At 38.9% G+C, this 27916-nt stretch overlaps 1 protein-coding gene across 8 annotated transcripts in view; it reads left to right on the top strand.

The window, feature by feature from the left end:
- The window catches only part of TTC13 (tetratricopeptide repeat domain 13), a 78730-nt gene that overhangs the window by 25901 nt on the left and 24913 nt on the right, over positions 1-27916 (top strand). For 4 of the 8 annotated variants that reach the window (XM_072755994.1, XM_072755995.1, XM_072755996.1 and 1 more), the window contains 8 exons: positions 8152-8217; positions 9916-10008; positions 12689-12805; positions 13771-13881; positions 19383-19465; positions 21081-21222; positions 21541-21715; positions 23244-23400. In XM_072755994.1, coding sequence (XP_072612095.1) covers positions 8152-8217; positions 9916-10008; positions 12689-12805; positions 13771-13881; positions 19383-19465; positions 21081-21222; positions 21541-21715; positions 23244-23400 — 944 coding nt within the window. The remainder of the gene's footprint in view (positions 1-8151; positions 8218-9915; positions 10009-12688; positions 12806-13770; positions 13882-19382; positions 19466-21080; positions 21223-21540; positions 21716-23243; positions 23401-27916) is intronic. The other 4 variants (XM_072756000.1, XM_072755998.1, XM_072756001.1 and 1 more) reach the window with 1 other exon arrangement.

Below are 27916 nucleotides of genomic sequence, written 5' to 3' on the forward strand. Positions count from 1 at the left end.
ATGTCAGTTTATATATGGTAACTAACTTTTTGAAAAATATTATTACTGTTGTAGTTGAAGGCAATTATAACTGTTAAGGAAAAAACTTCAAATAATAAAAATAAAAAATGTCCTAATTCTGCCACTCTCTCATTATTGAAGTTTTTTGCTTATGACCTTTTCAAAGTATGCCTTTATGTTTTATAATCTGAATATGTGTACTATTTTGTATTTATCACTGAATTTTATACTGTAAATGTCTTTCAGTATCTCTCTGTAATCTTAAGCTTTTAATGGCTCTATACCTTTCCTCCTGTTGTCCATTTATTGTTGTAATACTTCTTTCCCTCGCAACTGCATTCAGAAAGTAGGTCAAAATTTCTCTTTGTGCCCAGAAAAGGTCTCAGTGTTGAAATTTGATAGAGCATTTTCATCAATCTGCAGTACAATGGGTTGCTTTCAACTGGGAAATTTTTCTTTGAGAATGTGTGGTTTATAAGGTAGGGCTCCTTTTCTGGTGATTCAAGCTGCCGATGGGTCAGGAACAAGATGGGGAGCAGCAGAAGTTCAAATATTCCTGGTCCACAGAAGACAGAACTGGGTGACCATTTATTGCATAATTATATATAGGAACAAGAGTGCCCTTGGCTTTCCTGCTGGTGCTTTTCTTGGTGATTCCTGTCTTCTCTGCCTTTATTTTGGTGCTTCCCAGCCTTTTCACATCATGACACAGGTGGAAAATCCTGTTTGCATGACACACTGGAGTCAACAGGAGCAAATTTAGAGGCATCTGGATTGAACTCGGTGAAAACTCATCACATTTTCTTCATCTTACGTAACTATGATAAATACAGAAGATACTGATAAAAAAGATGCTAAAATTCTTTTCTAAAATTGTAGTAAGAAACTCAGTCCCATTTTTCTAGATGAAACTTTTCCACATTAGATTTAATGTTTGAAAGTGATGCACATGATTCCTACTTAAGAGCTTTTCGTTGATTTCTTCAAATTCTTGATAGCCTGTCTCATCAAGAAACTGCACAAGCAGGTGGTAGCAAGTATCTAAAGAAGAGTTGCTGCTCTTTCTCCAATTGACCAAAACTTCTTTTCTTACCATGAATCCGAATTTGCAGAAGCCAGTCTCTTGAAATTGTATTTTTTAAAAAGATTTTATTCATTTATTCATGGGAGAGAGACACACACACACAGGCAGAGGCAGAGGGAGAAGCAGACTCCCTACAGAGCAGGGAGCCCAGTGCGGGGCTTGATGCCAAGACCCTGAGATTATGACCTGAGCACAAGGCAGATGGTTCACTGAGCCACAGCGTCCCTTCAAATTGTATTTTAAAAGCATGATCTTTCTTTAAATGCTCTTCCTTTTCTTTTATTGGCAAATGCAGTGGAATGGTTTCTTGCAGTAATGACATTGGTTTTTATCCCAGTCATATTTTTCCATGGCCTGGGTTCAGGAGGGTGGTTTGCTCACCCTCCTGCTGTATGGATGTCACCCTGCCACTGAAACCTTTCCCTCTTCGCATTAGAACTGGCCTGAGTATTGCTGCAGAACCATGTTTGTCCATACCTGCTGCTGAGTGTTCACCTGTTCCTTGTAGGACCCTCCACACATGCAGAAACTCTGTAGGCCAGCCAACACCCTCTAGCAAACCTGCAATGGCCACTGTTGGCACACAGACTTTTCAGGGTTTTTGAATTCATAAATGCTTGACAAAACTTTTCTTTTGCACAGCCTGGGAACTCCAGTATGCAGCAGCAAGCAGAGTGTGGAATCAGATTCCATTCATAGAAAGCTGAAAACAAATGGGACAATGAGGGCTTGGATTGTATTAGAGTCCCCAAGATTGTTTAATGTGAAATCGATGTCAAGCTTTTATGCCTGCCTTTTGTCTCAGCTATACCACAAGAAGCAAACTTAGACGATATTTCCACGGTCTCTGTTGTTGTGAGGTGTTTAAGTAGTTATTGAACTATGGGATATTTGGTACATTTATAAAGGAAAATATGCTCCTCAAGCATAAGGGTTTCTAAATGAACACAGTTTCAAAGCTTCCTAGATCTGTTGGATTACACTGAAAACTCTTGATTTAAAAGCTTGTGCATTAGTGTTGTTTCTACAGCAGTGTTCTTGCTTATGTGTCAGCACATCGAGGACAGTATTCTAGAGAAGTGGAACCATTCCCTGGCTTCTGTGCTGCTTTGGTTCCATGCAGGACTCAGTAACATAAGTGCTGCAAAAATCGAAGGAGGCCTTTGTTACAAATTGTGTGACTTTGAGCTCATTTGAGTTGGGTAGAACTGAATTCATAAAAATGTTTGTTTCTTATTTTACATTAGCAGACAAAATGCGAAACATGCCTCTGCATATGATTTGTAAACATCCTTTTCATAAGTAGGTTTGTGAGTCTGCCACTTGCACAAAACTGAATCCTTATTACATTTCAGTGCAGTGATTTTTTTTTACTCATTTGCCTTCAATCCAGGGACTTTTGAGTTTTAATAAAGATGCCAGCCTTGGGGTGGAAAATGAGATATTTGTAAAATTTAAAGTTACAATATAAATGGTATGTAACTAGGATGGTAAATGAGACCTTTTTGGATTTAAACAGATTGGTGTCTTGGGAATTGAGACATCTAGATGTACATGATTCCAGTAAGGCAACTGTCCTGTGATACCATGATTTTGCATTTGCATAAAGTAAATAATATTGGAAGATTGAAATTCTGCCTTTCATTTAAATCATTTAAATGATTACAATTTCTTGATAAAATGTAAATATTATTACTTATATACTCAAAAATATTTTGATAAATGGATAATCTGAGCCCAGTTTGCTTTTTGAAATAGACATTGGCATTTATTTGAAAATATAATTCGTCATGACATTTCATAAAGAGTTTTGACTTCTTTTAGAGTTTAACATCCAAAGCCAGTGATAGATAATATAAAATAATAGAGCTGTATTGATCAAGAGAAGTAATAAAATCTGTCATTTAAATTTAGGAACCCTACTAGATTATAACTGAGGTAACCACAAGGATCCATTACAGATTCACATACTTAAGTTTTCTGTATTCAATTTATTCTTTCTTTTTAGAATTTTTTTTCAGCAGCATAAAAGGATGTGTTGTTACCATTGTTGTAAATAATAGATTGTATTACTTTTCTTGATTGATACCATTTGTTATCTGTCACTGGCAGAACAGAAGGTCACTGCTGTGGTCATGATGAAATTATGTGGGGGATCCAGAGAGAGCCAGGGAGGCACTGCATGTAGGACCATTGTAGTGCTCTCTGCCAGTGGGGGCTGCACATTAAATCCTCAAAGCCAAAATAATGATGACCGAATTCAGGAAGTTGTCAGTGTTCAGATTTTAACTGTTGCAAACTTTTGAATGGCTGTTTTTTTAAAGTTTTAACATTTTTAATTGCTATAAACATGTTACAACTGTGATAGCTGGTGCCCCACCTAAAGCCACTCCTGTGGCACATCTATCATACAGCTTTGCCTTATGGAACTGTGGATCTGGCTTTTTACCAATGATCACCCCATTGTTTCTACCCAGGTCGTTTGCTTTTGTCCCTATAAGAACAGGCCAGGCCAAGCTGACTTTGATCTGATTGTCTGTCTGTCTGTCTGTCTGTATTTATTTATTTATTTATTTATTTTAGATTTATTTATTTATTTGAGAAAGAGAGAGCACAAGCAGGGGGAGCAGCAGGCAGAGGGAGAGGGAGAAACAGGTTTCCCATTGAGTAGGGAGCCCAACATAAGGCTCTATCCCAAGACCCTGGGATCATGACCTGAGTCAAAGTCAGGTGCTTAACCAACTTGGCCACCCAGGTGCCCCAAATCTGTTAGTCTTTAATACGCATTAAGATCTTAGCTGCCTAGGAAATGGCCAGTGTTTGTTGCTAACTAATAACTGCTACATGTTAAGACTCTGGTGTCAGGCACAGTGCTAGGTGCCACAGAGCCACACATGACAAGATACTCCTTTGATATTATGTTCCTGTGGGTGATAAGTGTGCAAAATGCAAAATAATGCAAAAACAATTAGAGATAAATAAATGCAAAAAAATATCCAAAATAATAAGAGAATTACTTTAATGGAATTATATCCATTAAGAAGTTTCAACTCAACTGCATGCTCTCCCCTGATCCCTCCACATACCCCTCCTCATAACTGGGGGTCCCTAGTCATGTTCCACTGTTGCCAGATCAGGGGGTGGCATCCTCTCCGAGGGAATGCATGAGTTCACCTACTCCTCACATGTGTATGCTACTTATTTCACCACTAACTCTATCTGGATACCTCCCAAGTACCTCTGGCATCCATCTGCTTCTCCTAGCTCTGCTCAAACCACAGCCAAGCCACTACTATCTGCCAGATGACTGGTGCATCCATGGTTTCCTGGCTTCTCACCTCACACCCTCCACACCATCCATGTATGTACATTTTAAACAACACACATGCTTTGCTGTTGCTTTTAGGTTGAAGATGAAAATCCTTACTAACATCCCTGCCTCCAGCCTCACCTTGGAGCAGATGCTATGCTCCCTGCTTGCCTTGGAGCCTCCTCTGCCTGGACCAGCTGCTCTGAGATTCCCTCACCCCCCTCACACATTTCAGCCCAGATGCTTCTCCCTCAGGGAAGCCTTCCTAACCATGTCTAGTGCACCATGTTTATGCATTTTCCAAAAGCACCATTTGCTATTCTAGCACTTACTGAAGATGTAACTATATTTGTGATTCTTTGGCTATGCCCCAAGAAGGCAAGAGTCTTGTGTTTTTTGTTTGTTTTTGTTTTGTTTTTTTTAAGAGTCTTGGTTTTGTCTTGGAGCAAAAACCAAGACAGAGTCTTGCCTTCTGTCTTGGTTTTTGCTTACTACAGTATTCCTAGCATGTGTAACCAGACATGGCTAATAGCTGATCCTAAGTAAATATTTGTTGACTAAGTGACTAATGTCCATGCAGCATATAGTAGGAACTGAGGCTTATTGATTTTCCAGGGGAGTCTGGAAAGGAGCCAGAAGAGAGGTAGTGTTTGAGCTGAGGCAGTAGTTGGCCGTTCCAGGCAGATGGGCTAGCATTTGCAATGCCCTGAGCTTGGGAGAGTATCTTGTATCTAGGAACTGTGAAGTAGTGCTCACTTCTAGAGTGTGAATTATGGGTGGAAAGTGCAAAGAGATGAGACTGAGAAATGATCAGTATTTTTCTACAAAAGCATTTAGATGTTATTTCATAGTTTTTCCAGTTGGGAATTGTTACCTTTTGTACTGCCTGACGCTGATTGGCAAGTGAAGGCTAGCACTTCTTTCAAAAAGGAAATATACTAGAGTGGAAAATAGGTTTCATTGTAAATAGTAAGACTAGGTTTGACTTAGTGTAACTTTTATTTCTGACACTCATATGTGTATGTACATGAGTGTTATGTGCATATATGTGTGTGTACTGGGTTACAACATGAAATGCATTTTACAATGTTTTAGAGTAATAGATATGTTTGAATGGGGCTGTTGGAGGTGTTGGGGAGCCAAGGAATAATTTCAGCCAGGTGACATTGTTAGGTAACTAACTCTTAGTGCCAGTCTGGAGACTAGATGGGAGAAACAAGAATGTGGTTAAGTGGGTTATTGTTGGGTAAGTGAGCGAGAGAGGTGTCACCCAGGGAGATGAGACTGCTAGGGTTTCCTAAGTAGGCGTGTTGCTGGGGAGACAAGGATGACCCTCTACCCCCAAGTGGCTGGCCCTGGCCACAGAGTGTATAGAGATGCCACTTTGGTAAACGAACTATTTATTTATATACACTTTTTCCCAATTTGCCCCCTTGGTTATCATAATTTATTTTTTTCAGTTTTAGAAGGAGAACTTCTTAGTCTATTTGGAGATGTTACAAATCTGAGAGTAGGTGTTCCTCTCCCTGGTGAATGTTCTCACAGGGGAAGAGCCGTGGAGTCATTTCCCCCTGCCCCAGCCTGGACCAGGTGCTATTCTGTGCCCTGTTCTGTCTCCTGGCAGGTGGTATTGCTATGGAAACACATGTAGTCAGCCTTAACTTTATTTCTTCTTTGGGTAGCTGTTTTTCCTATCTTCCTCTCCCTATCTACCTATATCCCTCTCCCTCCAAAATACTTGCTCTGCCCTTTTTTTTTTCCTCCAAACCAGGAAGGATATTTAAATGTCAAAAGTGTTAACTCTGAGTGGCAGAATGATAGGGTGCGCTGTATTTTATTTTTTGTGTTTTTCTTCATTTTCTAAATTTTCTGTAATTTATAACAAGTATTCCAACTATTTGAATAATTTTTAAGTTTATAATAAAAATTTCTCTTTTCTATAATGTGTATTACTTAAAACATCTTTTTGCTGATTGCGAATGCATGTGTGTTTGTTTTAAGCCATGAAAAGGAATATTGCAGTATAGTAAGCATAATAGGAACATATCTAGTAATCCCACTCCCAAGAGCAAATTACTGTTAATGTTTTGGAGTGCTTTTTTTCTGTGCACTATTGACCCACACAATCATATATAAATATTATTTATAAAAGCAACTGCCATTCCTCTGTAGTTCTATTAACTTGACTTTTTTTCCATTTAGCGAATAGCATGAGCCTTTCATGTCAGCCATGTATAAGTCATAAATCACAACTCCAAACAGAACTGTGTGGAGCCAGGAAAATGACTTAAATGAGCAAAGTGCATTGCTGTGATGTAGAGGTGACGTAGAGTGGGTTTCCAGTAAACTGATGAATACACAGCCTTCATTTAAAGAGGTAGCCAGTACTTAGCTCTAGTTTTTTTTTTTTCCATGCAAGAATGTAAAAATTTAGGCTTATCTTTGTTACATAGTTTGATTTTTCAAGAGAAGTTGGAGATCTGTAATTGAATTTTTCCAATTTTTGTACACCATGAGCTGCTCTGCTGGTGGGGTTGGGGCCAATAATGCCTCAGTTTGCCACTTGATACAGGTGTACCGGATTCTGTTTTGTCTTTCATTTTCCCAATATATGGCATCTTCTCCTTTATTTTTTTCTCATTTACTCATCGTTGAAGTTGATGTATCTTTTTCTGCAAAACAGGGAGATTCCCTATCTCAGATTTGAAACTGAATGGTAGATTAGTCTATAAAATGCCTCATCTAGTACTGTTCTGTTACATTCATTTTTTGAAAAAAGATTTTATTTTTTAATTCATGAGAGATACAGAGAGAGAGGCAGAGACACAGGCAGAGGGAGAAGCAGGCTTCCTGCAGGAAGCCTGATGCAGAACTTGATCCCAGGACCCCAGGCTCATGCCCTGAGTCGAAGGCAGAGACACTCAACTGCTGAGCCACCCAGGTGCCCCAGTTCTGTTAGATTCTTTAGCCATGTTAAGAGTTTCACCCCAGACGTTAGAGCCAGAGGCTGTTTACTCTTCTTTCTTAAGTGTAGGGGAAGGATTCAGAGAAGAAGCAGAAATTGCAGAGGCTAAATGTAGAAGAGAGGTGGTTCAGGAGGTGGGATGCTTCATACCACTGACCTGTTTGGGGACATAGTGTTGGGACAGCAGACCCCTGTCCTTGGGCCTGAGGGCGGTTTCATCTAGTCCACCTGGGGTGGCTTGCAGAAAGCACCTGGTTCCCATTCTGACACATAGTGTGAAGGACTGCATTAACCCCAACAGACTGTGGAGCAGACTCATTTCTTGTTGCTCGATGGGGCTGGCACTGAGAGGTTCTTCCCTTTTCAGAAAATTTCATGATTGTGAGGGGGACACACGAGGAAGAGGCACTCCTCAGTGCTTCCTTCCTAACCGTTTATCCCTGAACCTATGTGTCCTTTGTGAGACATGATCGCAGATGCTGCTGATCATAGAGTTGTTGGGAGGATCGTGTTTTAAGTGAGATGAGTATGCGACAAACTAGCACAGGGCTCCCTACTGTTGGTTCTCTTTATTATTTTTTTAATGGAAAATTCTTATGTGAGGTCTCATTCAAATGAGCTTGGAGAGCACAGACTCTTCTGGTTGGGGATGGAATGTGGATGTATGTGTGGTGGTGGCATAAAGTAGAGCTTGTCACTTGTGACATTAACGTGCTTGAAGCAGAAACTGATTTTTTGTTTTGTTTTGTTTTGTTTATAGTTTTTGACGTGTTTCTGTTTTGGTCTGACTAGGAGGAGCCTGATCTGGTTAGTGCAATTTATGGCCGAGGGATAGCCTATGGAAAGAAGGGACTACATGTGAGTATGGAATAGCTACTCTTGCCATAGTGCCTACACGACCTGACCTGGACCAGGGTTCATTGAGCTCTGATGGACACGCAGTGGTGTCACCATGCCAGTTCTCACATGAGAAAATGGCAGTAGAGAATTACTCAAGATCACATGGCCAGGAAGGGGGCTCGGGGGCTGGGAATCTCTACCTAGGGCTTCTGGAAGTCAATCTTGCCACGCTTTCTACTTCAAAAGGACAGCCTTTGGCAACCTAAACTTTATTTCGTGATGAGCTGGACATAGATCAAGGAAAGTATGAGACTTTGAATTCCTAGGAACTATTCGTTGGTTAAGATGGATTCTAGGTATCCATAGCACAGTAAGACTTAGAATTTGAGTTTCTTTCATAATTTTTAAAGGTTGAATAAAGGAACCAGAAGGTGTTCTTTGGTAAAATTTATTTTTATTTGTTATATTATTATACTTTCCCCAGATAAGTGTATTGTCATAGCCCTAGTCCTCTGATTTCTCTGGGGGAATACAGAGAGAAAGTATAATACATACATTTTATTTATTTATTTATTTTAAGATTTTTACTTATTTATTAGAGAGAGAGCAAACACAGGTGGGTGGAGGGGCAGAGGCAGAAGCAGACTTCCCACTGAGCAGGAGCCCAACTCAGGGCTTAATCCCAGGACTCTGGAATCATGACCTGAGTCGAAGGCAGACACTTAACAGATTGAACCACCCGGCACCCCAATATAGTAAATATTTTTTACCCAACAAGGCACCATGTATAAAAATGAAGATTTTCCTGAGATTATATAGTAAATAAAAAACAGTTTAAAGTTCAGATCTCCATATTTTCAGTCTAGAGTATTACACATGAACTTTCCTATGGTCTTATTTTATATTAGAAATACTCAAATAAAATGATGTTTGAGGGAGAAGCATCACTTCTGTGTCTTTGCCAGTTTAAAAAATTGTACTAATCAGATGCTGGCCTATTGGGAGAAATTTTTATGCTATTTGTATACTTCTGAGACAAAGAGGACTGAGAATGAGCTCAGATATGGAGATTACAGAGATGTTTAGGAAGGAAACAGTATTACATGGCAGCATCAGTAAATGACAGAAGTTGCTCTAGGAAAGGTCAGAGATAAACTTCTTCCTAATTCTCATCTCTTTTAATTTTATATCTTAACATGAAATTTGCTTGTATCTTTAATGTGTTTTTATGTAAAAGTAACATGCTTTGTTTTTAATATAAGAATAACATGCAGATTTTAAAGAGAACTTACCTAGGCTTGCTAAAGTATAGGCATGTGGGGCTTAGGGATTTTGATTGACACTGATTTGGCTCCCTGCTGTCCCACATTGCCCCTGGTCAGCATCATTCTGCATGCTGGTATACATCCACATCCTCATCCCTCGAAATTCATTGATTCAGTGTTTAAGTAGGTTAAATTTAGAGAATGTCCTAACATCAGTGGGAACTTGTGGTATGTTGTTAGGTCTTTTGGGCTGTTGTTGGGCAGGTAGACTGGAGTGAGTTAAATAATTATAACTTATTTAAACCAGCAGATCTTTTGTACAGAAGTGAAGTTCATATTTATTTCTAAATACGTAGTTATATCATTACTAAATTATTAGTTTTTTCAGAAAAACTATTCAACCTGGTTTTAAGTAACAGTGTATCTCATACTGAGCTAATGCCTTTTCAAGGACATTAAGAATGCTGAGCTTGCTCTGTTCGAACTGAGCCGAGTAATTACCTTGGAACCAGATCGTCCAGAGGTATTTGAACAGCGAGCAGAAGTGAGTGTGGTTTTCTTTTTCCCTCTGTCATTATTGGACTAGTTGAATCTCAAATTTTTTTTTTTTTACTATTATCTTATTACTTGTAAATTTTAAAGCTCCCTTATACCTATTGTGTTTTCCTCTATAGGTACTGAATGCCTTTAAACATGATTGAAATTACTATAAAACTATGGGCTGAGTGATACTCCTGATTTAACATTTAATAGTAATATTTAGTATTAAAATATGTGGTGATGGCATGTACTACAGTTAGTGTTCATTGAAAAATATATCACACATCATGTTTACTATGTATATATATGACATACTTCAAAACTGTATGATGATATGGTCAAAATGAAATTTATAACCATAACAAGTGTGCACGAGCATGCGCACATGTGTGTGTGTGTGTGTGTGTGTACACGCCTATATGTGTGTGTGCGCATGTGCACGTACGTTTACATACAGTTCTTGTGAGATGTACTTATCTACGTGGAGACATAGATCAGGTAAGGCTTACCACAGCCAGTCCTTGGAGGAACTTAGGACTTGAAGTGGAGACAGAGGTAATGTGATGACAGTATTAGTGACAGTAAGAGGAGGCGCTTCTTCAGGAGCAGAAAAGTGTGCCTGTGGGCGGCAGGTGTGGGAGTGTATGTGGAAGCCTCACATGTGGTGCCACTACAGCCAATCAGCCCACCTCTTGGGGGACCAGATGGAGAATCGTGTTTAGATCAGAGAAAGGTGTGTAGAGATGCATTCCTTTTAATGTTTTTGAATGAAACGGGTTCATCTTATCATTTACTTAATATGATAGTGAACTGCCCATATTTCATTTTACTGTTCATTTAACCACATTAAATGCTTTAGAATTTGTTAACTTATTCAATCTGGAGAAAACTTAAATTTAATCATCTGGCATAGTGGGATTTCATAGTTCATCTAAAGGAAAGTGACTTTGCCTCCCCCTCTCTTGTGGGGGAGAAAACTTAGAAGTAAAGAAGACACTAAATGTTTTAATAATTTAAAAACTGTATTTGTGGTGTTTATATTCTCAAAAGTATAGTCTCTAAAATTATAGTTCAGTTTCTTGCAGTGAATTTTATGTTTTATTGGGAATTTGGGTTTCTGAATGAAAATCTTTCTCAATTAATGATATAATCCATTATCCCTTGTCTATTTTAGAATATAACTTAATAAGGATTAAGTGATTATAATTTGTTCATTACTGCATGAGAACCTTGTTGGTATCTAGGGTGAACATTTGGTGGCCAGTTTGGTGATATCTGCTCTGGGGAGGGGGTACTGATACTTTTTCCTTCTATCACTCTGCTGTTATGTTAAAATGTTATGCAGGAACGTAAGTGTACATAGAAAGAAAACTTATTAAGCTGCTGTAGAAGATTCGTGTATCTTATAAAAAGCTAATTGTGTACCCAAAAATTATATTGGTAATCTGAAAAGTAATTTTTGATGATCTTAAATGTATATGGTAATATTCCCCCTTTCTGGCATTATTGGGCAATAATATCACTACAAAGTGATTTTTTCCAGCTTAATTATAGCATATCATTTATATGTCTCAGGAATTATTTAATGAGAAATCTTTCTCTTTGTACTTGCTTAAATAGTCTATATTTAATGAACATAATTTTAACCTTTTTTAGTTACTCGGGTCATTATTATGCATGTTGATTATTGTGCTGGGGTGTGATAATTCAATTATGTACCTAGGGCTTAATAAACTAGGTAGGGATGTTCTGCCTTTCAAAATATAACCCCAGACTGCTTGCTTTTTGAATTTTCAGGTATATATTCCATAATTCATTTCTTTCCTTTTTCTGAGCTGCCATTTTTGCCACTGGTGATGTGCCTGCCTGAATTCTCTTTCTTTTGCTGGTTTTAAGTTCCTGCAGAGTAGGAAACCACATAGTAGAACCTGATGGAAATAGTAGAACCTGATGGAACCTGACCTATATCATGAGAACAAACTTAACCCTAATTTCGGGACATTTACTCAGGGTGAAATGCTTCATCTTGATTGCATGAGTACTGAAACCCATTTTAGATTTTCTTATGTCTTTTTGATGTACTTTTGCATTCTGAACTATCTTCTGTGTTGTCATTGTCACCTGCACAAGCTGATTGCTGGATCTCAAGGGCTTCCCAAACGAGCTAGCAGATGTGTCTTCTTCTGCTCTGTAGATCATGACCGATGAGCTGAGAGTTAACACAAAGAGACTCACAAGATACCTGAAGTCTTAGAGATTGTCAGCCAGCACTAAAGACAATGGAGGGCTCTAATCTGTGTCCAACAATTTCTCTATTTAAAGTGGTTCAAAGTTATCTTTCAGATTAACTTTGAAATGCTGAATTTTGTTTTGAAAGGTAACGATAGGTTGAGGGAAAAAGAATGGTCCCATTTCAAGCAAAGCAATATCTATTGTAACCCAGAATGTGGAATCATGCTTTTGGTTCATCAGCCTCCCTGTTGGCTGGACAAAGGCTAGTGGCCCCTCAGCCTATCGACTTTGAACCTCGCTGTGTAGTATGCGGGGTCAGGGATTCTTGTCTGCCAAGGGAGCAATCTTGTGAGTAGAGTGTGGTGAAATGGAATTGAAGAGTCAAAAGCATTGGCAGTCTTGGGGTTGATCACTGGAAGATTTCTTCCCTAATTACATTTTTGGGTTTATAGATTCTGTCCCCTCTGGGACGAATTAATGAAGCAGTGAATGATCTCACCAAAGCTATCCAGCTTCAGCCCTCAGCACGGCTGTACAGACACCGGGGGACCCTGTACTTCATATCAGAGGTGAGTTGTTTTTGTCTGGACACATTCTCTTTTGTGATGATGAAGATGTTCACTTTTCTGTTTACTTTGGAAAGCTACCCTTTGACAGATTTGGGTTTGGGGCTATATAATAAATGTTTGTGGTACAAGACAGTTACAAAAGCACTTTCATTAGCTGAATTTGAACCTAGTGGAGAACTGTTAAGTCCCAAGAGCACATTTTCTTGCTTGAGAAAGAAAGATAGTTACTGTCAGCAGTAACTAATTCTAGATTTGGGGAAAAAAGAAAGAGAACAAAAGAGAAATTTGGTTCATTGACTATATACTTCAGCCTTTTCTGCACATGTCAGCATCAGGAAGCGGGTGTGCATGTTATCAACGTGATTGTTAAACTAAAAGGCACAGTTTGAATTTCCTTGGGTGTCAGACTCAAGAGCCATAACCAGAATTAACATGACTTCCCAGACTGTAGCTTCTCTATGTATGACTCAGATCTGGCAAGGTTATCTTTTACCATCATGATATGTATGATTGCCACAGTTATTTTTGTGGATTGATGTAATTGCAAAAGAAAATAGGTTTGAAAAAAAATCTCAGCATGACACATTTTAAGGTTGACTATGGCATAATTATTTTAGAAGTATTCAGTATAATAAGATGCTAGTACCAGAAAATAATTTGTAAAGTTTTCTCTAACAGATTATGACCTTGATACTATTTTTTACAAAGAATTTTTTTGCAGTTGAAACAGTCTATTTAAATTAAACCTTTGGGGCTTTCCCATCAATTTCTAAGAAAATTAGCTGTTTTCAACAAACAGGATAAAAATTTAGTTGTTATTTATGGATATGAAATGTTCCCTTTAAAGCCCAAAAGGGCACAGAATGAATTGAGGGTTTTTTTTCTCTCTACCAATCAGAAGTGAGAAATGTCCAAATGTCTAATGAATACTACTTTACTTTTTCCCCCTACTCTCCTTTTTGTAGGACTATGCAACAGCCCACGAAGACTTCCAGCAGTCCTTAGAACTGAACAAAAACCAGCCTATAGCTATGCTATACAAAGGTCTAACTTTCTTTCACAGAGGACTTTTGAAGGTGAAAGTGTTGTGCACTATGTATACAGTATCGTGATTCTGCTTTTCTCTCACGGGCGGGAGACTTTAGTGGGGTTTCGTGTGGCGTGTTTTAAAATGACATCTCACGTGTCCATCTAATTGGTTTATTTTAGGAAGGAGTTTTAGTCAACATACTTATTGAGCTTCTACTATGTGGTAGGTCCTTGGAGGAAGGTGCAGGCCGAGAAATGATAAAGGGTTAGTGAGAAGGAGGAAAAGAATCTTTCACACTTGACACTGAGAAAAGGATACAGTTTGCAAAGTGTCTTCCACATATAACTTATCATATGGTAAATACACTATAAGAGGTAATATGAACAAAGTGCTTTGGCAACAGAGATAAGAAAGATTCACCTAAACTGCCGCATTAGAGAAGGTTCCAGAGAGCAAGTGGACCTTGTCCAGGGCCTTGCAGGTGGAGTGGACTGGGAGCAGCAAGCTACTTCAGGCTGATAGGAAAAGCATGAGTGCTGGCATAGAACATGGACATACAGCCAGTTTGTGGCGTAGCAAATGGTTGGGTCTGAGCGTAGGGGAGGTGAGCTGGCAAGTCTGCCCAGGGGAGGTCCCGAAATGTCCAGAGTGCTATGCTGAGCATCTTGACTTTAATTTATAGGCCCAGAGGAGCTGCAAAATCTAGATTTGGGGGAAGGTATGTCACTGAGACCAAATCTGCCATTTAGGAAGTGGATTCTGATATGCCAGTAGCTGGGGAGGTTAGGGGCAGAGGACCTTTGGGAGACATTAGCAGCACCCCTGATCAGAGCGGGAGACCTGATCGGGCCCCTGGGGGCTGCAGGAGCAGGTCTGGAGATATTTCTCCAACAGTCCCGTTGCTGCTGCCTCATGGAGCCTGCTATTAGCAGGGAAAGAGCCAGAGGAAATAGGAAACCTGTCGTCCAAGCTGACTGACATGTGGGGTTGGCAGTGTCATCTCCAGCCTGTCCCTGCCTCTTGCCCTTGGTCCAGTGCTGAGTGTGCTGAAGACCTAATGTGCAGCAGCCTTCTCTGGGGGGCGGATAAGTTTGGGACCTCACAGTGGTGTCCTGGGTATCCATGGCTGGCACAGGGTCAGAGCTCTAGTGTAGGACCCACCCAAACCATCTGATTGAAAAGTGGGCTGGCCTGAGAGTCAGCCTGTGTTGATGAAAAACACTTCAGGCTGACTAGGAGGTCATGAGAGTCTTCACAGACAGGTGGTTCTCCACTTGAACTTTGGAAGCTGGGAAGAATTTCAATAGCACGTGGCAGGGAAGGGTACTCTGGATGAACGAGCATGCATTTTATTATAGAAAGTAGTTCGAGGATGATGCATATATCTTTGGAGGGTTGGGACAGTATATCTTTAAAAAGGCCTAGGTTGTAAATCCCCAGTGTTAGGGGCAGTGCTCATCACATAGTAGGTGCTCAGTAAGTATCAGTTGAATATGTGAAGTTCAAGGACAGAGCATTGGATTTGGAATTGGAAGGCCTTGGCTTGAGCTTCTGCTCTGAATCCTGCAAACTGTGCCACTGGCCAAGTTACTTATGCTTTTCAGCCACTCCTTCTCTATCTGTCACATAGAGATGACTCTGTTGTCCGCCTCTTGAAGGGTTTGTGAAGGCGTTGTGAGGATTCCATAAAATAACGTATGTGAAAAGTACTTTAGGAGCTGTGAGCATGGATCAGATCTTAATTATTACAGATTGTGTTACATATGAACATTTAATCTCCATTTCATAGACTAGAAAAAATAACTCCCATCCACTAAACACCAAACCAAACCAGAAAGAATTGTGCAGGTTTCCTTTTGAACTGTCCTTCCTGCAAGTGTGTGGAGGGTGGTCCTCCTGGAGACTCTTACCCCAGTGGTCAGACCGGCAGCCATAGGTGTGGAGAACAGTTATTTAAAATGTGTTTTGAGCAGCTGCCAGATGGGCTTTTCCAGCTTATCTTGTATCTGCCCCTACTCCTCTCACCTTCTGTCAGTCACCTTAAATTTAAAAATTCAAAAATCACCATACTGTATTCCAAGTCTATCCCAAGAATATCTCATGGGGGCAAACAAAGGTTTGAAATGGAAAACATACTGGCAATCAGTACTGAGAGGTTAAAATTTTTTTTTAAAGTAAACAAATGCAAATAGAAGATTTCACTGTGGATTCTAAAACCAGGTTTAGGAATGTGGGTAGGGCTCTTTGTGTTACTTTGAAATGAGAATTTTTCAGAAAAGAGCTGTAACAGGGACGCCACATTCACATGAGACAAGCGCTGAAATTCAGCTGGATTTATTCCAAATCCATGTGATGAGAACCTTAGATGCAGTGCTTTTATTCTATGAGGAGAAGCCCCTCCCTGAACCAATCTTGCCAAATTATTTGGAGCTTTCTCCTCTTCATTGTGCTCATAAACACAGCATCAACATGTGTAATAGATGGGAACTTTTTCTTTGCATTTTTGTAGATCTGCTGTCCGAGGAGGTCAGAGTGTTTACGTATTGTCTCATTCATCCCAACGGCATCCCCATGAAGTATAGAAGGAGCAGAGGGTGTCCCAGTTACACAGATTGGAAAACTGAGTCAGTGGTGACATGCCTTCATTAAATTAATGAACTTAGATTAGATATCTTTATTTCTCTTGTTTAACTGTAGAGACAAAGTATTACTGGACCAATGAATTTTAGTTACATTATGTCCTAAAGCCTGTCTCTCTAGGTCAACAGCAATGTAGAAATTAATTAAGCAAGTGGTTTGCTTATTTGCTTTATGATGTAATACATTAGAAATTATTTAGGTAATATTACATGACAAATGTGCAACTGTCCAATCTGGTAGATAGAGCAGACATTTTGGATTTCCCCTGGGAAAATACAGCGAAAACTTATCTGTGATGTAAGGATATTTCAAAAATTGTATATCCGAAGCACTTTTTTTTTTTTTTTTGTCAGCCACTTTGAGGAGTTCCCTGAGGCTGTTCTCTTCGTTACAATAAATGAGGGAAACCCGAGATAGCCGCCTGCCACTGGCCAGGTCAATGGTGGCATAAAGGTGGCGATGTTTGCACTTTCTGTGCTGACGAACTCACAGCCAGTTCATGTGCTTAGAGATTGGTTCATTCAAACATAGTTTCTTTGTTCCCAGTGGCTTCAGATCTTGATTCTGCTATGTCCCCCTCTTTGGCAGAATGAGGTAGAGAGCTGTGCTTAGACAGGAACCCCGAAACCAAAGACTCTTAAAAGCTGAAGAGAAATCAGACTTTGAAGAACTGTGGCATCCCAGCGTGCTGTAAGTGCAGTGGGCAGCAGATGTGTCCTGGGCATCTCCCCTAGATATCCACAAACCCCCCAGATCCACCATGCCCTGGCTGGGCTCCTGACCTCCTCCCACCCCTGCCCTACCCCACAACTATCCCCCCCTACTTCCTTACGTTGGTCCAAGCTCTTGTCTTCCACCCAGGCTCTTCAGCTTCAAAGCTTCCCCCTCCCTCCTTCCTTATTCCCCAGATCCATGCCGGCAGGTTCTTAGTTGGCCTTTAAGGATATCTCCTGAGTTTGACCCTTCTTTTCTGTCAGACAGAAACACTGTCTCAGTTTGAGTTTCTGTTATCTCTTGCCTGGACCTCTGCAGCCACCTCCTTGATGGGCTCTGCTCCCTCCCCTGTCCTGCCCAGCTGCTCTGTTGTAGCTTGTGGCAATCATCTTCAAAGGATCAGTGTTGTGAGGTCCCGCACCTCCTCCTCCTCGCAGCCCCCAGTCCTCACTGCTGGTTGGGTGACGCTGTGACTGCAGGAGCATGGCAGAGCCCTTCCCCCTCTGGCCCCAGCTCTCCACACCAGCCTGGTCCCCGTTGTCGTCCTTTCCCTCCCCCCTCTGCACCTGCACTCCTGCCCTCCCACCTTCCCCACCACTGCTGAGTACCCTGCCACTGTGCACCACCATCCCCCGTCCAAGTGCCCCCTTTCTTTGCCAAATTCCTTCTCATTCTCCTAGGCCTAGCTCCATTGCCACTTCCTCTGTGAAGCCTCTCCTCGTGTCACAGGCTCAGTTAGTTGTTCCCTTCTCTCTATTCCCAGAGACTTTCACTTTATCTCTGTTGTAGCTCTTAGTTTGTGTCCCAATAACCTGATTAAGTGATTGGCTTTCCGACTAGACGGAGTTCTTCGAGGGTGGAGAGAATGATTACTCCTCTTTGTATCCCCTATATGTCACACTGCCCTGGCACATAATAGGCGCTCAATACATGTTTGTTGAATTACAAATATAATTGTGAAAATTGCAAAAGATTGAGACTATGCCAGGGCCAGAAGCCTAATTAAGAGTTACAATTTATCTGTTCTCATCCTTCTACCAAACAGTGCACATCCAGTGGGCTTGCCTCTTTTAGAGTCTTCTAGAGTTTGAAAGCCAGCCCCTCTACCCTGCTACCCGCTACAGAGAAAATCAAACAGGCAATGGATGATTTTTTGAAAAGAATTAGGATTATGTGCCTTTAAAATCATTAAATATTTATTGAGTGCCTACCATGTGCAAGGCATATGACCTCTTTAGTAGTTTTTTGCTATGAATTATCTAATCAGATATGAAATATATAGAAGTTTTAAAGTCTTTCTCATTAAAGTCATTAGAGCTCATGCTACTCTGTGGCCATTAACTAGAGTAAGACACATTTTTTCCTTGGGAAATGTGTGAAATGTCTTTATAATTTTTTATTATGGTAAATAATCAAGTCATAATGAAAATTACATTGAATACAGCTTAAGACTAGGGTGTTTATTGTGAAGCAGAATGGTACATTTTATTAACAGTTTACAGAGGATTCCACAGTGGCCAGGTGCATTGTGTGTTCCCTAAGGGCTCCTCCCTAAAGCATAGCATCTGTGCCATCTTACTCTGCTAGCTGGAGACCCAGAGTCGTGCTGGCAGAGACTGTGCCCCAAATGCCCCAATCTCAAGGTTTCTGTCTTATTTTGTTTTACTATTTCTTTTTCCTGTAGATCATGGGCATCCTTCCGATAGTCAGTCTGGGAGCCTTGTTGCTTTTTTTATGAACAATGTCACTGGCTTGCCTTTTTTGTCTCTCTTGTTGGCTCAGTTTAAATCCTGCTAGTTATGATCATTTAAGATTATTTCACACAGCTAGTAAACTTTTATTCCACGAGACCTTTATCAATTAAAGAAATGATGTTGACATGAGGGTGATATCGTTAGTAACCAAAGCCCTAATGAAATAGGTAGTGAGAATCTATTTTCCCATTCTGAAAGAGAGAAACTTTTAAGGCTCTGTCATTGTTCATAGCAATGCATTTGTTTACTGTTGAAATTAAATCCTCCTGACTCATAGTTTGTCATACTCTCTACCTCTCTTTTTTTTTGAAGTCCTCATATTAAAAAAAAAATCACTCTGAGACCATGTGTAATATATTTTTAAATCCTTTAGTGATTTAAGTGAAATTAAATTTTAACAGGTATGCAAATGACATAATTTTCTGTATACTTTTTTCAGGAAGCTATTGAATCCTTCAAAGAAGCCTTGAAGCAGAAAGTTGATTTTATTGATGCATATAAAAGCCTGGGACAGGCCTATAGGTAAGAAAAGCAATAGTAGTTGGGGTAGAAGAGAGGGTGTAGAGTGGGAAGACAAGAGAGCCTCACGTAGTAGTGATACTATAAAAGAAATTGAATTTTTAACCAAAAAGAAATTGTCATTCTGAATCACATAGGCATTTATAAGCTTGTTGAGACCTTCTCTGGAATACAGAAAGAACCATATATCAGAGGATATCATGATATATATTTTTACCTCTCTAAACAACTTCACTTCATATATATTGGTCTAGAAATGTTACTTCTTCTAGGGTTATTGTTTTGAATAGTGGCATTATAAGCTATTGAATCATAGAAACTGCTGCTTTTCTAGGCAGTAATTAAGGTTAATTTCCACATTACTGTGATTGTTTGAAGATTCCTAGATAAAAGGGATGGAAAATTATGTTGCATCCCTATCATTAATATGATTAATTATGATATAGCTACAATGCATCTCCACCAGGATTGAGAAGCTGTGCCTACCCCCTGGTGTCCTGACCCCATGCATTACCCTGACCAGTAGTAGAGCTGCTCTGACTTTTGGCTTTCAAAAATCTTTATGCTCTGATCTGAAAAAGAAATTGCATGACATGAAAGAAGGGGCTTGGGATTCGAGAGTCAGGAGACTTGGTTTTAGTTCTGAATTGTCCATCCTACACTTGTGTGTCTATGACTTCCCTGAGCTTCAGGGTTCTCCCTTACAAGGCACTATAAAAGTTAGAAAGGAGACAGTAACAGAAATCCCCTTCAGAGCACTGTTAGGTGCCTCAGTCAGGAAGGACTGAATTCAAGAGCTTATTTATCTGACGTGGTGGAGAAGATCTTTTACACTAACTTGAAAGTGTCTTTGTGTTCCTTCTGGGTTTAAATGACAATGTGTACCTTTGCTGTCCCACAGAATTATTGGGGACATACATTGAAAACAGATTTGAAAGCACCCAGAGTAATTGGTAAAGTGCTATATAAATGTAAGTGAGTGTTATATTATTTAAAAATATTCATTATTTATAGAAAATTGACACATGGGACATTTTGAAGGTGCTTTTATTATTTGTAAAAATATAATATGTAAAAGAAGGCTAGTAGTAATCATCTCCATTCTGCAATGATCACAACTCTAAAATATACTTTTTTTGGAATTTTAAATAATGAAACGATTTATCAGATTTTAAGTGAAGTAACTTCTGTGATAGAAAAAAAAATGCAATTTTAAGCCTATGAATGTGATTCAGAATGAGGAACCTGTGTGTATGATTGTGACCTACATACTTTTTTTTACCCCAATGGAGAGACATGGTTTTATCTAAGTACTAAAATTAACACATCGTTTTTTAGGGGTTGGAGCTCATCATGAATTGGAGAAAAGGATTTGAATAAACACTTGCCTTTGGAAATCAATAAATTCATTTTCCCCAAAGAATTTCAAGGGCTAATAATCTGGTAAAATTCAGGAAAAGTAAGTAGAGTATGTAGCTGTGAAGTACTAAGATAGACAAGGGACCATCCATATCTAGGTATCTGACTCACAGATGGGACTGTAATTCTGAGGCTGACTTACTCCATGTGTTCACTGAAATATTCTGCACTGTGTTCATAACTGTTGTTAAATACCTAGAGAACTGGGCAATTTTGAAGCTGCCACTGAGAGCTTCCAGAAGGCACTGTTGCTCAACCAAAATCATGTGCAGACCCTACAGCTCCGGGGAATGATGCTTTATCACCATGGCAGCCTACAGGAAGCCCTTAAGAACTTCAAGGTGGGCATCCACATGTGAGAAACACCGTAACAAAAAAAAAAAAAAAAAAAAAAAGAAACACCGTAACAGTTCTCAGAATGCTCAACAAAGTTTAGTGGGATGAATAGGGAGGAGGACCAAGAATAGTGTTTAAACCATAACAAAAAGAGAGGAGAAAAACCACTGCCCTGCCTTATAGACTAACTTACAGAGCATATATTTGGTTTGATTTAGCCTGGAGGGAAAACTTTTCCAACTCCAGACCAAAGAATAAAGCACTTAAAAGTCACCTGTGACTGTACTGATACTAATAGAGCATTTCCTCCTTCCGCATGTCAGCGGTGTCTGCAGCTTGAGCCCTATAACGAGGTGTGCCAGTACATGAAAGGACTCAGCCATGTTGCCATGGGACAGTTTTATGAAGGCATTAAAGCACAGACCAAAGTCATGCTAAATGATCCTCTCCCAGGCCAGAAGGCTAGCCCAGAGTATCTGAAAGTGAAATATCTCCGAGGTAAGTCACAAAAATTGCTCAATCATTGAATTTTTTAAAAATATTTTATTTATTTATTTGAGAATGAGGGTAAACGAGAAGAGAGCATGAGCAGGGGGAGGGAAAGGGAGAAACAGACTCCCTGCTGGGCAGGGAGCCCGATGTGGGACTCCATCCCTGGACTCCAGGATCATGACCTAAGCCATAGGCATATGCTTAACTGGCTGAGCCACCCAGGTGCCCCTATCATTAGATATTTTATGATACTTTTTGTACTAAGTTTTTGAAATCTGGTGTATATTTTATACTTATAGTACATCTTTATGCTTACATCTCAATTTAGATGTTAAATTTTCATTGGAAATTCTTAATTTGAGGTCATGTTTCATAAAATTTAAACTTGGAGGGATCCCTGGGTGGCACAGCGGTTTAGCGCCTGCCTTTGGCCCAGGGTGCGATTCTGGAGACCCAAGATCGAATCCCACGTCGGGCTCCCGGTGCATGGAGCCTGCTTCTCCCTCTGCCTGTGTTTCTGCCTCTTCTCTCTCTCTCTCTCTCTCTCTCTCTCTGTGACTATCGTAAATAAATAAAAAAAATTAAAAAAAATAATAAAATAAATGAGTATGAAATCAACCATACTTTAAAAAAAAAAAAAAAAACTTGGAAAAGTTAATTCTTATATGTGAGTTGTTCCAAACATACTGACATTTTCTAAGAATTGAATCAAATACCAGTTTTTATGTTCAGATTAATTAAAATTTAAAATATGGTTTCTTGGTCACACTGGCCATATTGTATTCCTTTGTTTAGAGAGAGAGAGAGAGAGCATGCAAGCATAAGCAGTGGGGGAGGGAGCAGAGGGAAAGAGAATCTCAAGCAGGCTCCACATCAGCATGGAGCCCAACACAGGGCATTCGATCTCAAGACCCTGAGACCATGAGCTGAGCCAAAATCAGGAGTTGGATGTTTAACTGAGCCACCCAGGCACTCTACACATTGGCCACATGTTAAGTATTCACTAGCCAAGTGGCTAGGGGCTGGCCTACTGGACAGCATAGCTCCTCATTCTAAATTACAATTTCCTCTTGTTTCCTGGTTTAGTAGAACATGTGAGCTGTGGATTGAAGGAGGGGTACTCCATATCCTGTATTTTTCTACACTGCTTCTGTAGAGATAAGCAGTAGTCTGTCAGTTGATGAAATCATATACATGGTCAGTTGATTTGTATCAGTTGATAGAGAATCAGGATCTGTCTGACACTGAACTTGGATTCTCAGACTCTGCGAGAAGAAAAAGCGAGGTCTTTGGTGTTGTTCATGGAAAGATGATTAAAGCTTAGCCAAAGTGGACCCAGATTGACTGGGTTATGTTTGATCCTGGTACCCTGAGTTACCCTGTATCATGTAATAGTGACTTACTACAATTTAGAATCTCCATTTAGAATTCTTGGAATTAACAATTTGCTACAAAGCATTTCTATGGCAGTCAGCAATAAAAATGATTTCTTTAGCAATATTTGGGTGTGTCAGATCTCATCTCCCATCTGCAGAGTATTCTCGGTATCTTCACGCACACCTTGATACTCCTCTTACGGAATATAACGTTGATGTGGATCTGCCTGGAAGCTTTAAAGACCACTGGGCTAAAAATCTGCCTTTCCTCATAGAAGACTATGAAGAGCAACCAGGGTTGCAACCCCACATAAAGTAAGTGCTTTAAATGAAAATGACTTTTTTTTTTTTTGCTATAAGCTCATCATGAGAACTCTTGCTCAATAAATGGCTTCCTATCCATGTTTCTCAGGAATTTATTTCTGGATTTGATATGTCTACAGATATTTATTTTAGTTTATAAGGTACCTTGAAACTTACCTTGGATACCACTTTTCCTTCTACCTTGACCTTCCCTGCGAATTTTATGCAACCTTCAGACTTCAAATGTACTTATTGGCAGTTGTTGATATGCATTACTATTACCATGTTACTCTTAAAACAGGTTATTTAAAACCAAAAGTTTGAAATTACAGTGCTGGCCAACTACTGCATTATGGCTGAAGGGCTATCCCATTACAAAACAATTAGATATAGAATAGAAATTAATTCCTGGAAGTCTAGCAATGCCTTAAAAATTAAGAAAAATCTGTAAAAATCACAAAGAATACAGGTGTTAGAAAACATGAGAGATAGAAGATGTGGAAGATGGAAGAATGTCTAGCATATATCTAATTGAAATCCTGGGAAGAGAGAATGGAGGAGAGAGGTAATTTTTGAAGACATAATGGCTAACAGTTTCTCAGAATTAAGGAAACATAAATCCACAGATTTTTTTTCGAAAAGCAAGTTAAATGGCAAGAAATCCATATCCAGACACATCATAAGTAACAGTAGAACAACACATAAGGAGAAAAAATTTGTTAAACAGAAAGAAAAATCCTATCACCTACTTAAGGTCAATAATTGGACTGACTGTAAGCCTCTCAACATCAAAATGGCAACAACTATCTTTTGTGAATGAAGATCAAATAAGTATATAGTCAGATAATCAAAAACTGAATTAACCACCACCTGCCATTCACTAAAAAACGTCTAAGGCATGTGATTAAAGAAAAAGGCAATTGACCTTAGGCAAGATTTGAGATACAACAAGGAATAATGAGAAAAGGAAAATGGTAAGCATGATAAATTGGTAAGTCTAAATAAGCACTGTTTATATAAAATAATATCTGATTTGGAGGCTTTATGAAAAGGACAGAAATAAAATACTAGGCATAATAGCAAGCAAGTTAAGGGAAAGCAAGAATTAAATATTCTAAGGGAATTGGGGTTAAATATTGTGTTAAAGCTTTAAGTTACACACAAATATTTAAAATATCTAGGATGGGTACTAAAAGTTAGAAACAAAGTGTACAGCTTCTATATTAGTAGAAAGGTCAAAACAAAACAAAAAAATTAAATCAACTGGAAAAGGGGGGGGGGGGCAGGTGGTTGCCATTAAAAAGATGGAACAAATAAAAAGAAAAAATAAGAATAGGTTGAAATAATCCAGATATATTAATAATGACAGTAAATATAAATGGACTAAATTTCAAAAGACAGACACAATTGGATTGGAATGTTTTAAAAATCCAGTTAAATGCTTTTTACAAGGGTCATAAGGACACAAAGATTGAAAGTAAGGGAATAGAAAAAGTTCCACTTGGGAAACACTAAAAGAATCCTGATATAGGTATATTAATAGATTTAAAATTATTACATTTATTTTTATTTTTTAAAGATTTTGTTTATTATCTGAGAGAGTGAGCTCAAGAGAGCATGAACAGGGGGAGGAGCATACAGAGGGAGACTTTTTTTTTTAATAATAAATTTATTTTTTATTGGTGTTCAATTTGCCAACATACAGAATAACACCCAGTGCTCATCCCATCAAGTGCCCAGAGGGAGACTCTTAAGCAGACTCTGAGCTGAATGCAGACCCCAACTCAGGGCTTAATCTCACAACCTGAGAACATGTCCTGAACTGAAACTAAGAGTCAGATGCTCAACTGACTGAGCCACCCAGGCATCCCTAAAATTTTTTTAAATTACTGGGAACAAAGGTTATTACTACATAGGACAAGGGTTTAAATCAGGTAGTTACAAATCTAAACTTATATACACCTAGTAAAATAACTTTAAAAATTGATAGAAATTCACAGAGAAATCAATAAATTCACTATCCTAATGAGAGATTCTAATTTTTAGTAAGTCAAACACAAAAATAACTAGTAAAGATTTAGACTATTTGAACAACGTAATCAACAAACTTGATATATTAGTCTACTCTAGAATTATGTACCCCATAATCCAAGAATACATATTCTTTTCAGGTATATCTTTGGTCATTTATAAAGAATGACCACTGCTATGCATATTTAAATACATTTCAAATAATTGGTATCATATTTGACTGAAGTATGATTAAACATACTTTTTTTTAAAATTTCATTCATTTATTCATGAGAGACAGAGAGAGGCAGAGACACAGGCAGAGGGAGAAGCAGGCTCCATGCACGGAGCCCAATGTGGGACTCAATCCCAGGACTCCAGGATCATGCCCTGGGCTAAAGGCAGGCGCTAAACCGCTGAGCCACCCAAGGATCCCCAATTAAACATACTTTTAAGGGAAAAAAATCCTCCTTATTTGGAAATTAAAAAGCACACATATTGAAGTGCAGATTAAAGATGAAATCCACAGTGGAAATTTGAATATACTTTAAAAATGAAAAAACATGAAAACTCCACATACCAATACTTGTGGAATGCAGTGAGACCAATATTGTAAAAAGCATTGATGGGATCCCTGGGTGGCGCAGCGGTTTAGCGCCTGCCTTTGGCCCAGGGCGCGATCCTGGAGACCCGGGATCGAGTCCCACGTCGGGCTCCCGGTGCATGGAGCCTGCTTCTCCCTCTGCCTATGTCTCTGCCTCTCTCTCTCTGTGACTATCATAAATAAATAAAAAAAAAAAAGCATTGATGCCTTTAAATGTTGTACTAGGAAAAAAAGCAAGTCAATAGATAGGTATAAAAATTAAGGAGTAGGAAAAACAACAAAGAAAGCAGAAAGAAGGAAAAATAAGACTGAAGAGAGAAATTAATGAAAATTAGATATAAAACACTTTCGTCACAAACTTTTGTCTTCTTTTTATGACAAATTTCTGGTGAGATTGATTTTTTTTTTCGTGAAAATAACTAAAAAACTCAAACTATTAGAAATGTTAAAAAGAGATATAACCAATGAGCCCAACAAATGAGTAGGGCTATCCCATTACAAAACAATTAGATATAGAATAGAAATTAATTCCTGGAAGTCTTAAAATGCTGAGCATGCCATGAAAATTCACATGCAAATTTATTTATTTTTTAAATGGACATCTTTTTTTTTTAAGATTTTATTTATTCATCAGAGATATATAGAGAGAGAGGCAGAAACACAGGCAGAGGGAGAAGCAGGCCCAGCAGGGAGCCCAACGTGGGACTTGATCCCAAGACTCCAGGATTACACCCTGGACTGAAGGCAGGCGCTAAACCGCTGAGCCACCCAGGGAACCCCCGCATGCAAATAACTTTAAACACAAAAAAATAAATGGGCTAATTAGTAAATTATAATTTATCAAAGTGTGAGAAGAAGTAAAAAGCCTGGATAATTCTATAATCATTAAAGATATAGAATTGGTATTTAAAAATACCCCCCTCTTACCCACACACACCAAAATCACCATGCCCAAGTGGTATCACAGAAGTGTTCTGTCAGACTTTCAGGGCAATAGAAGGTAGTATTTCCAAATCATTTTGTGAAGCCAATATAACAATGATACCAAACCTGATGGTTGTACCTGAAAGGAACATTAGGGGCCTTTCTTACTCTCTTAAGTGTGAGCATAAGAATACTAAATGAAATCCAAATTCATCTGTATAAGAAAGGTAATATCATACCAAATTGGGTTTTTCCTAGGAATGAAAAGGTGATCTAACTTCAGAAAATGTATAAATATAATTGCCAGTTGACAGATTAAAGGGGAAAAACCACGTTAATTATGCCAACAAATACAGAAAAACCAGTAGAAAAAAGATAACCATTCATACTTTAAAACTCTTAGCAAGCTGGAAAACCAAAGTACAGTAGTGTCCCCTTATGTGTAGGGAACATGTCCCCAGACGCCCAGTGGATACCTGAGACCACGAATAGTACTAAACCCTGTGTGCTGGCCCTTGAATGACAAGGGTTTGAACTGCTGAGATCCGCTTTTATGTGGATTTTTTTGGATAAATACCATACAGTATTAGAAATGTATTTTCTTTTCCTATGATTTTCTGAATGTTTTCTGTAGCTCAGTTTATTCTAAGAACACAGTATACAATACATATTCAAAGTATGTGTTAACTTATTATTATTATTAAAAATCCAGTCAGCAGTAGGTTGTTAGTAGTCAAGTTTTGGGGGGATTAAGAGTTATACATAGATTTTCAACTGCAGGATGGTAGAGGTACCATGCTTTCACCACAAACATTGTTTGGGCCAGCTGCAACATGTCTTTTCCTGAAATGTGCTGAAGTGTGACTTATAAAGTAGGCGCAGTAAGAGTTTAACAATGGTAACTAATAATAAAATAGAACAGTTATGACAATATACATAATAGATATGTGCACTTTAAAACTTATTGTTTATTTCTGGAATTTTTTATTT

This window comes from Vulpes vulpes, chromosome 4 (assembly GCF_048418805.1).
Source record: "Vulpes vulpes isolate BD-2025 chromosome 4, VulVul3, whole genome shotgun sequence".
NCBI lineage: Eukaryota > Metazoa > Chordata > Mammalia > Carnivora > Canidae > Vulpes > Vulpes vulpes.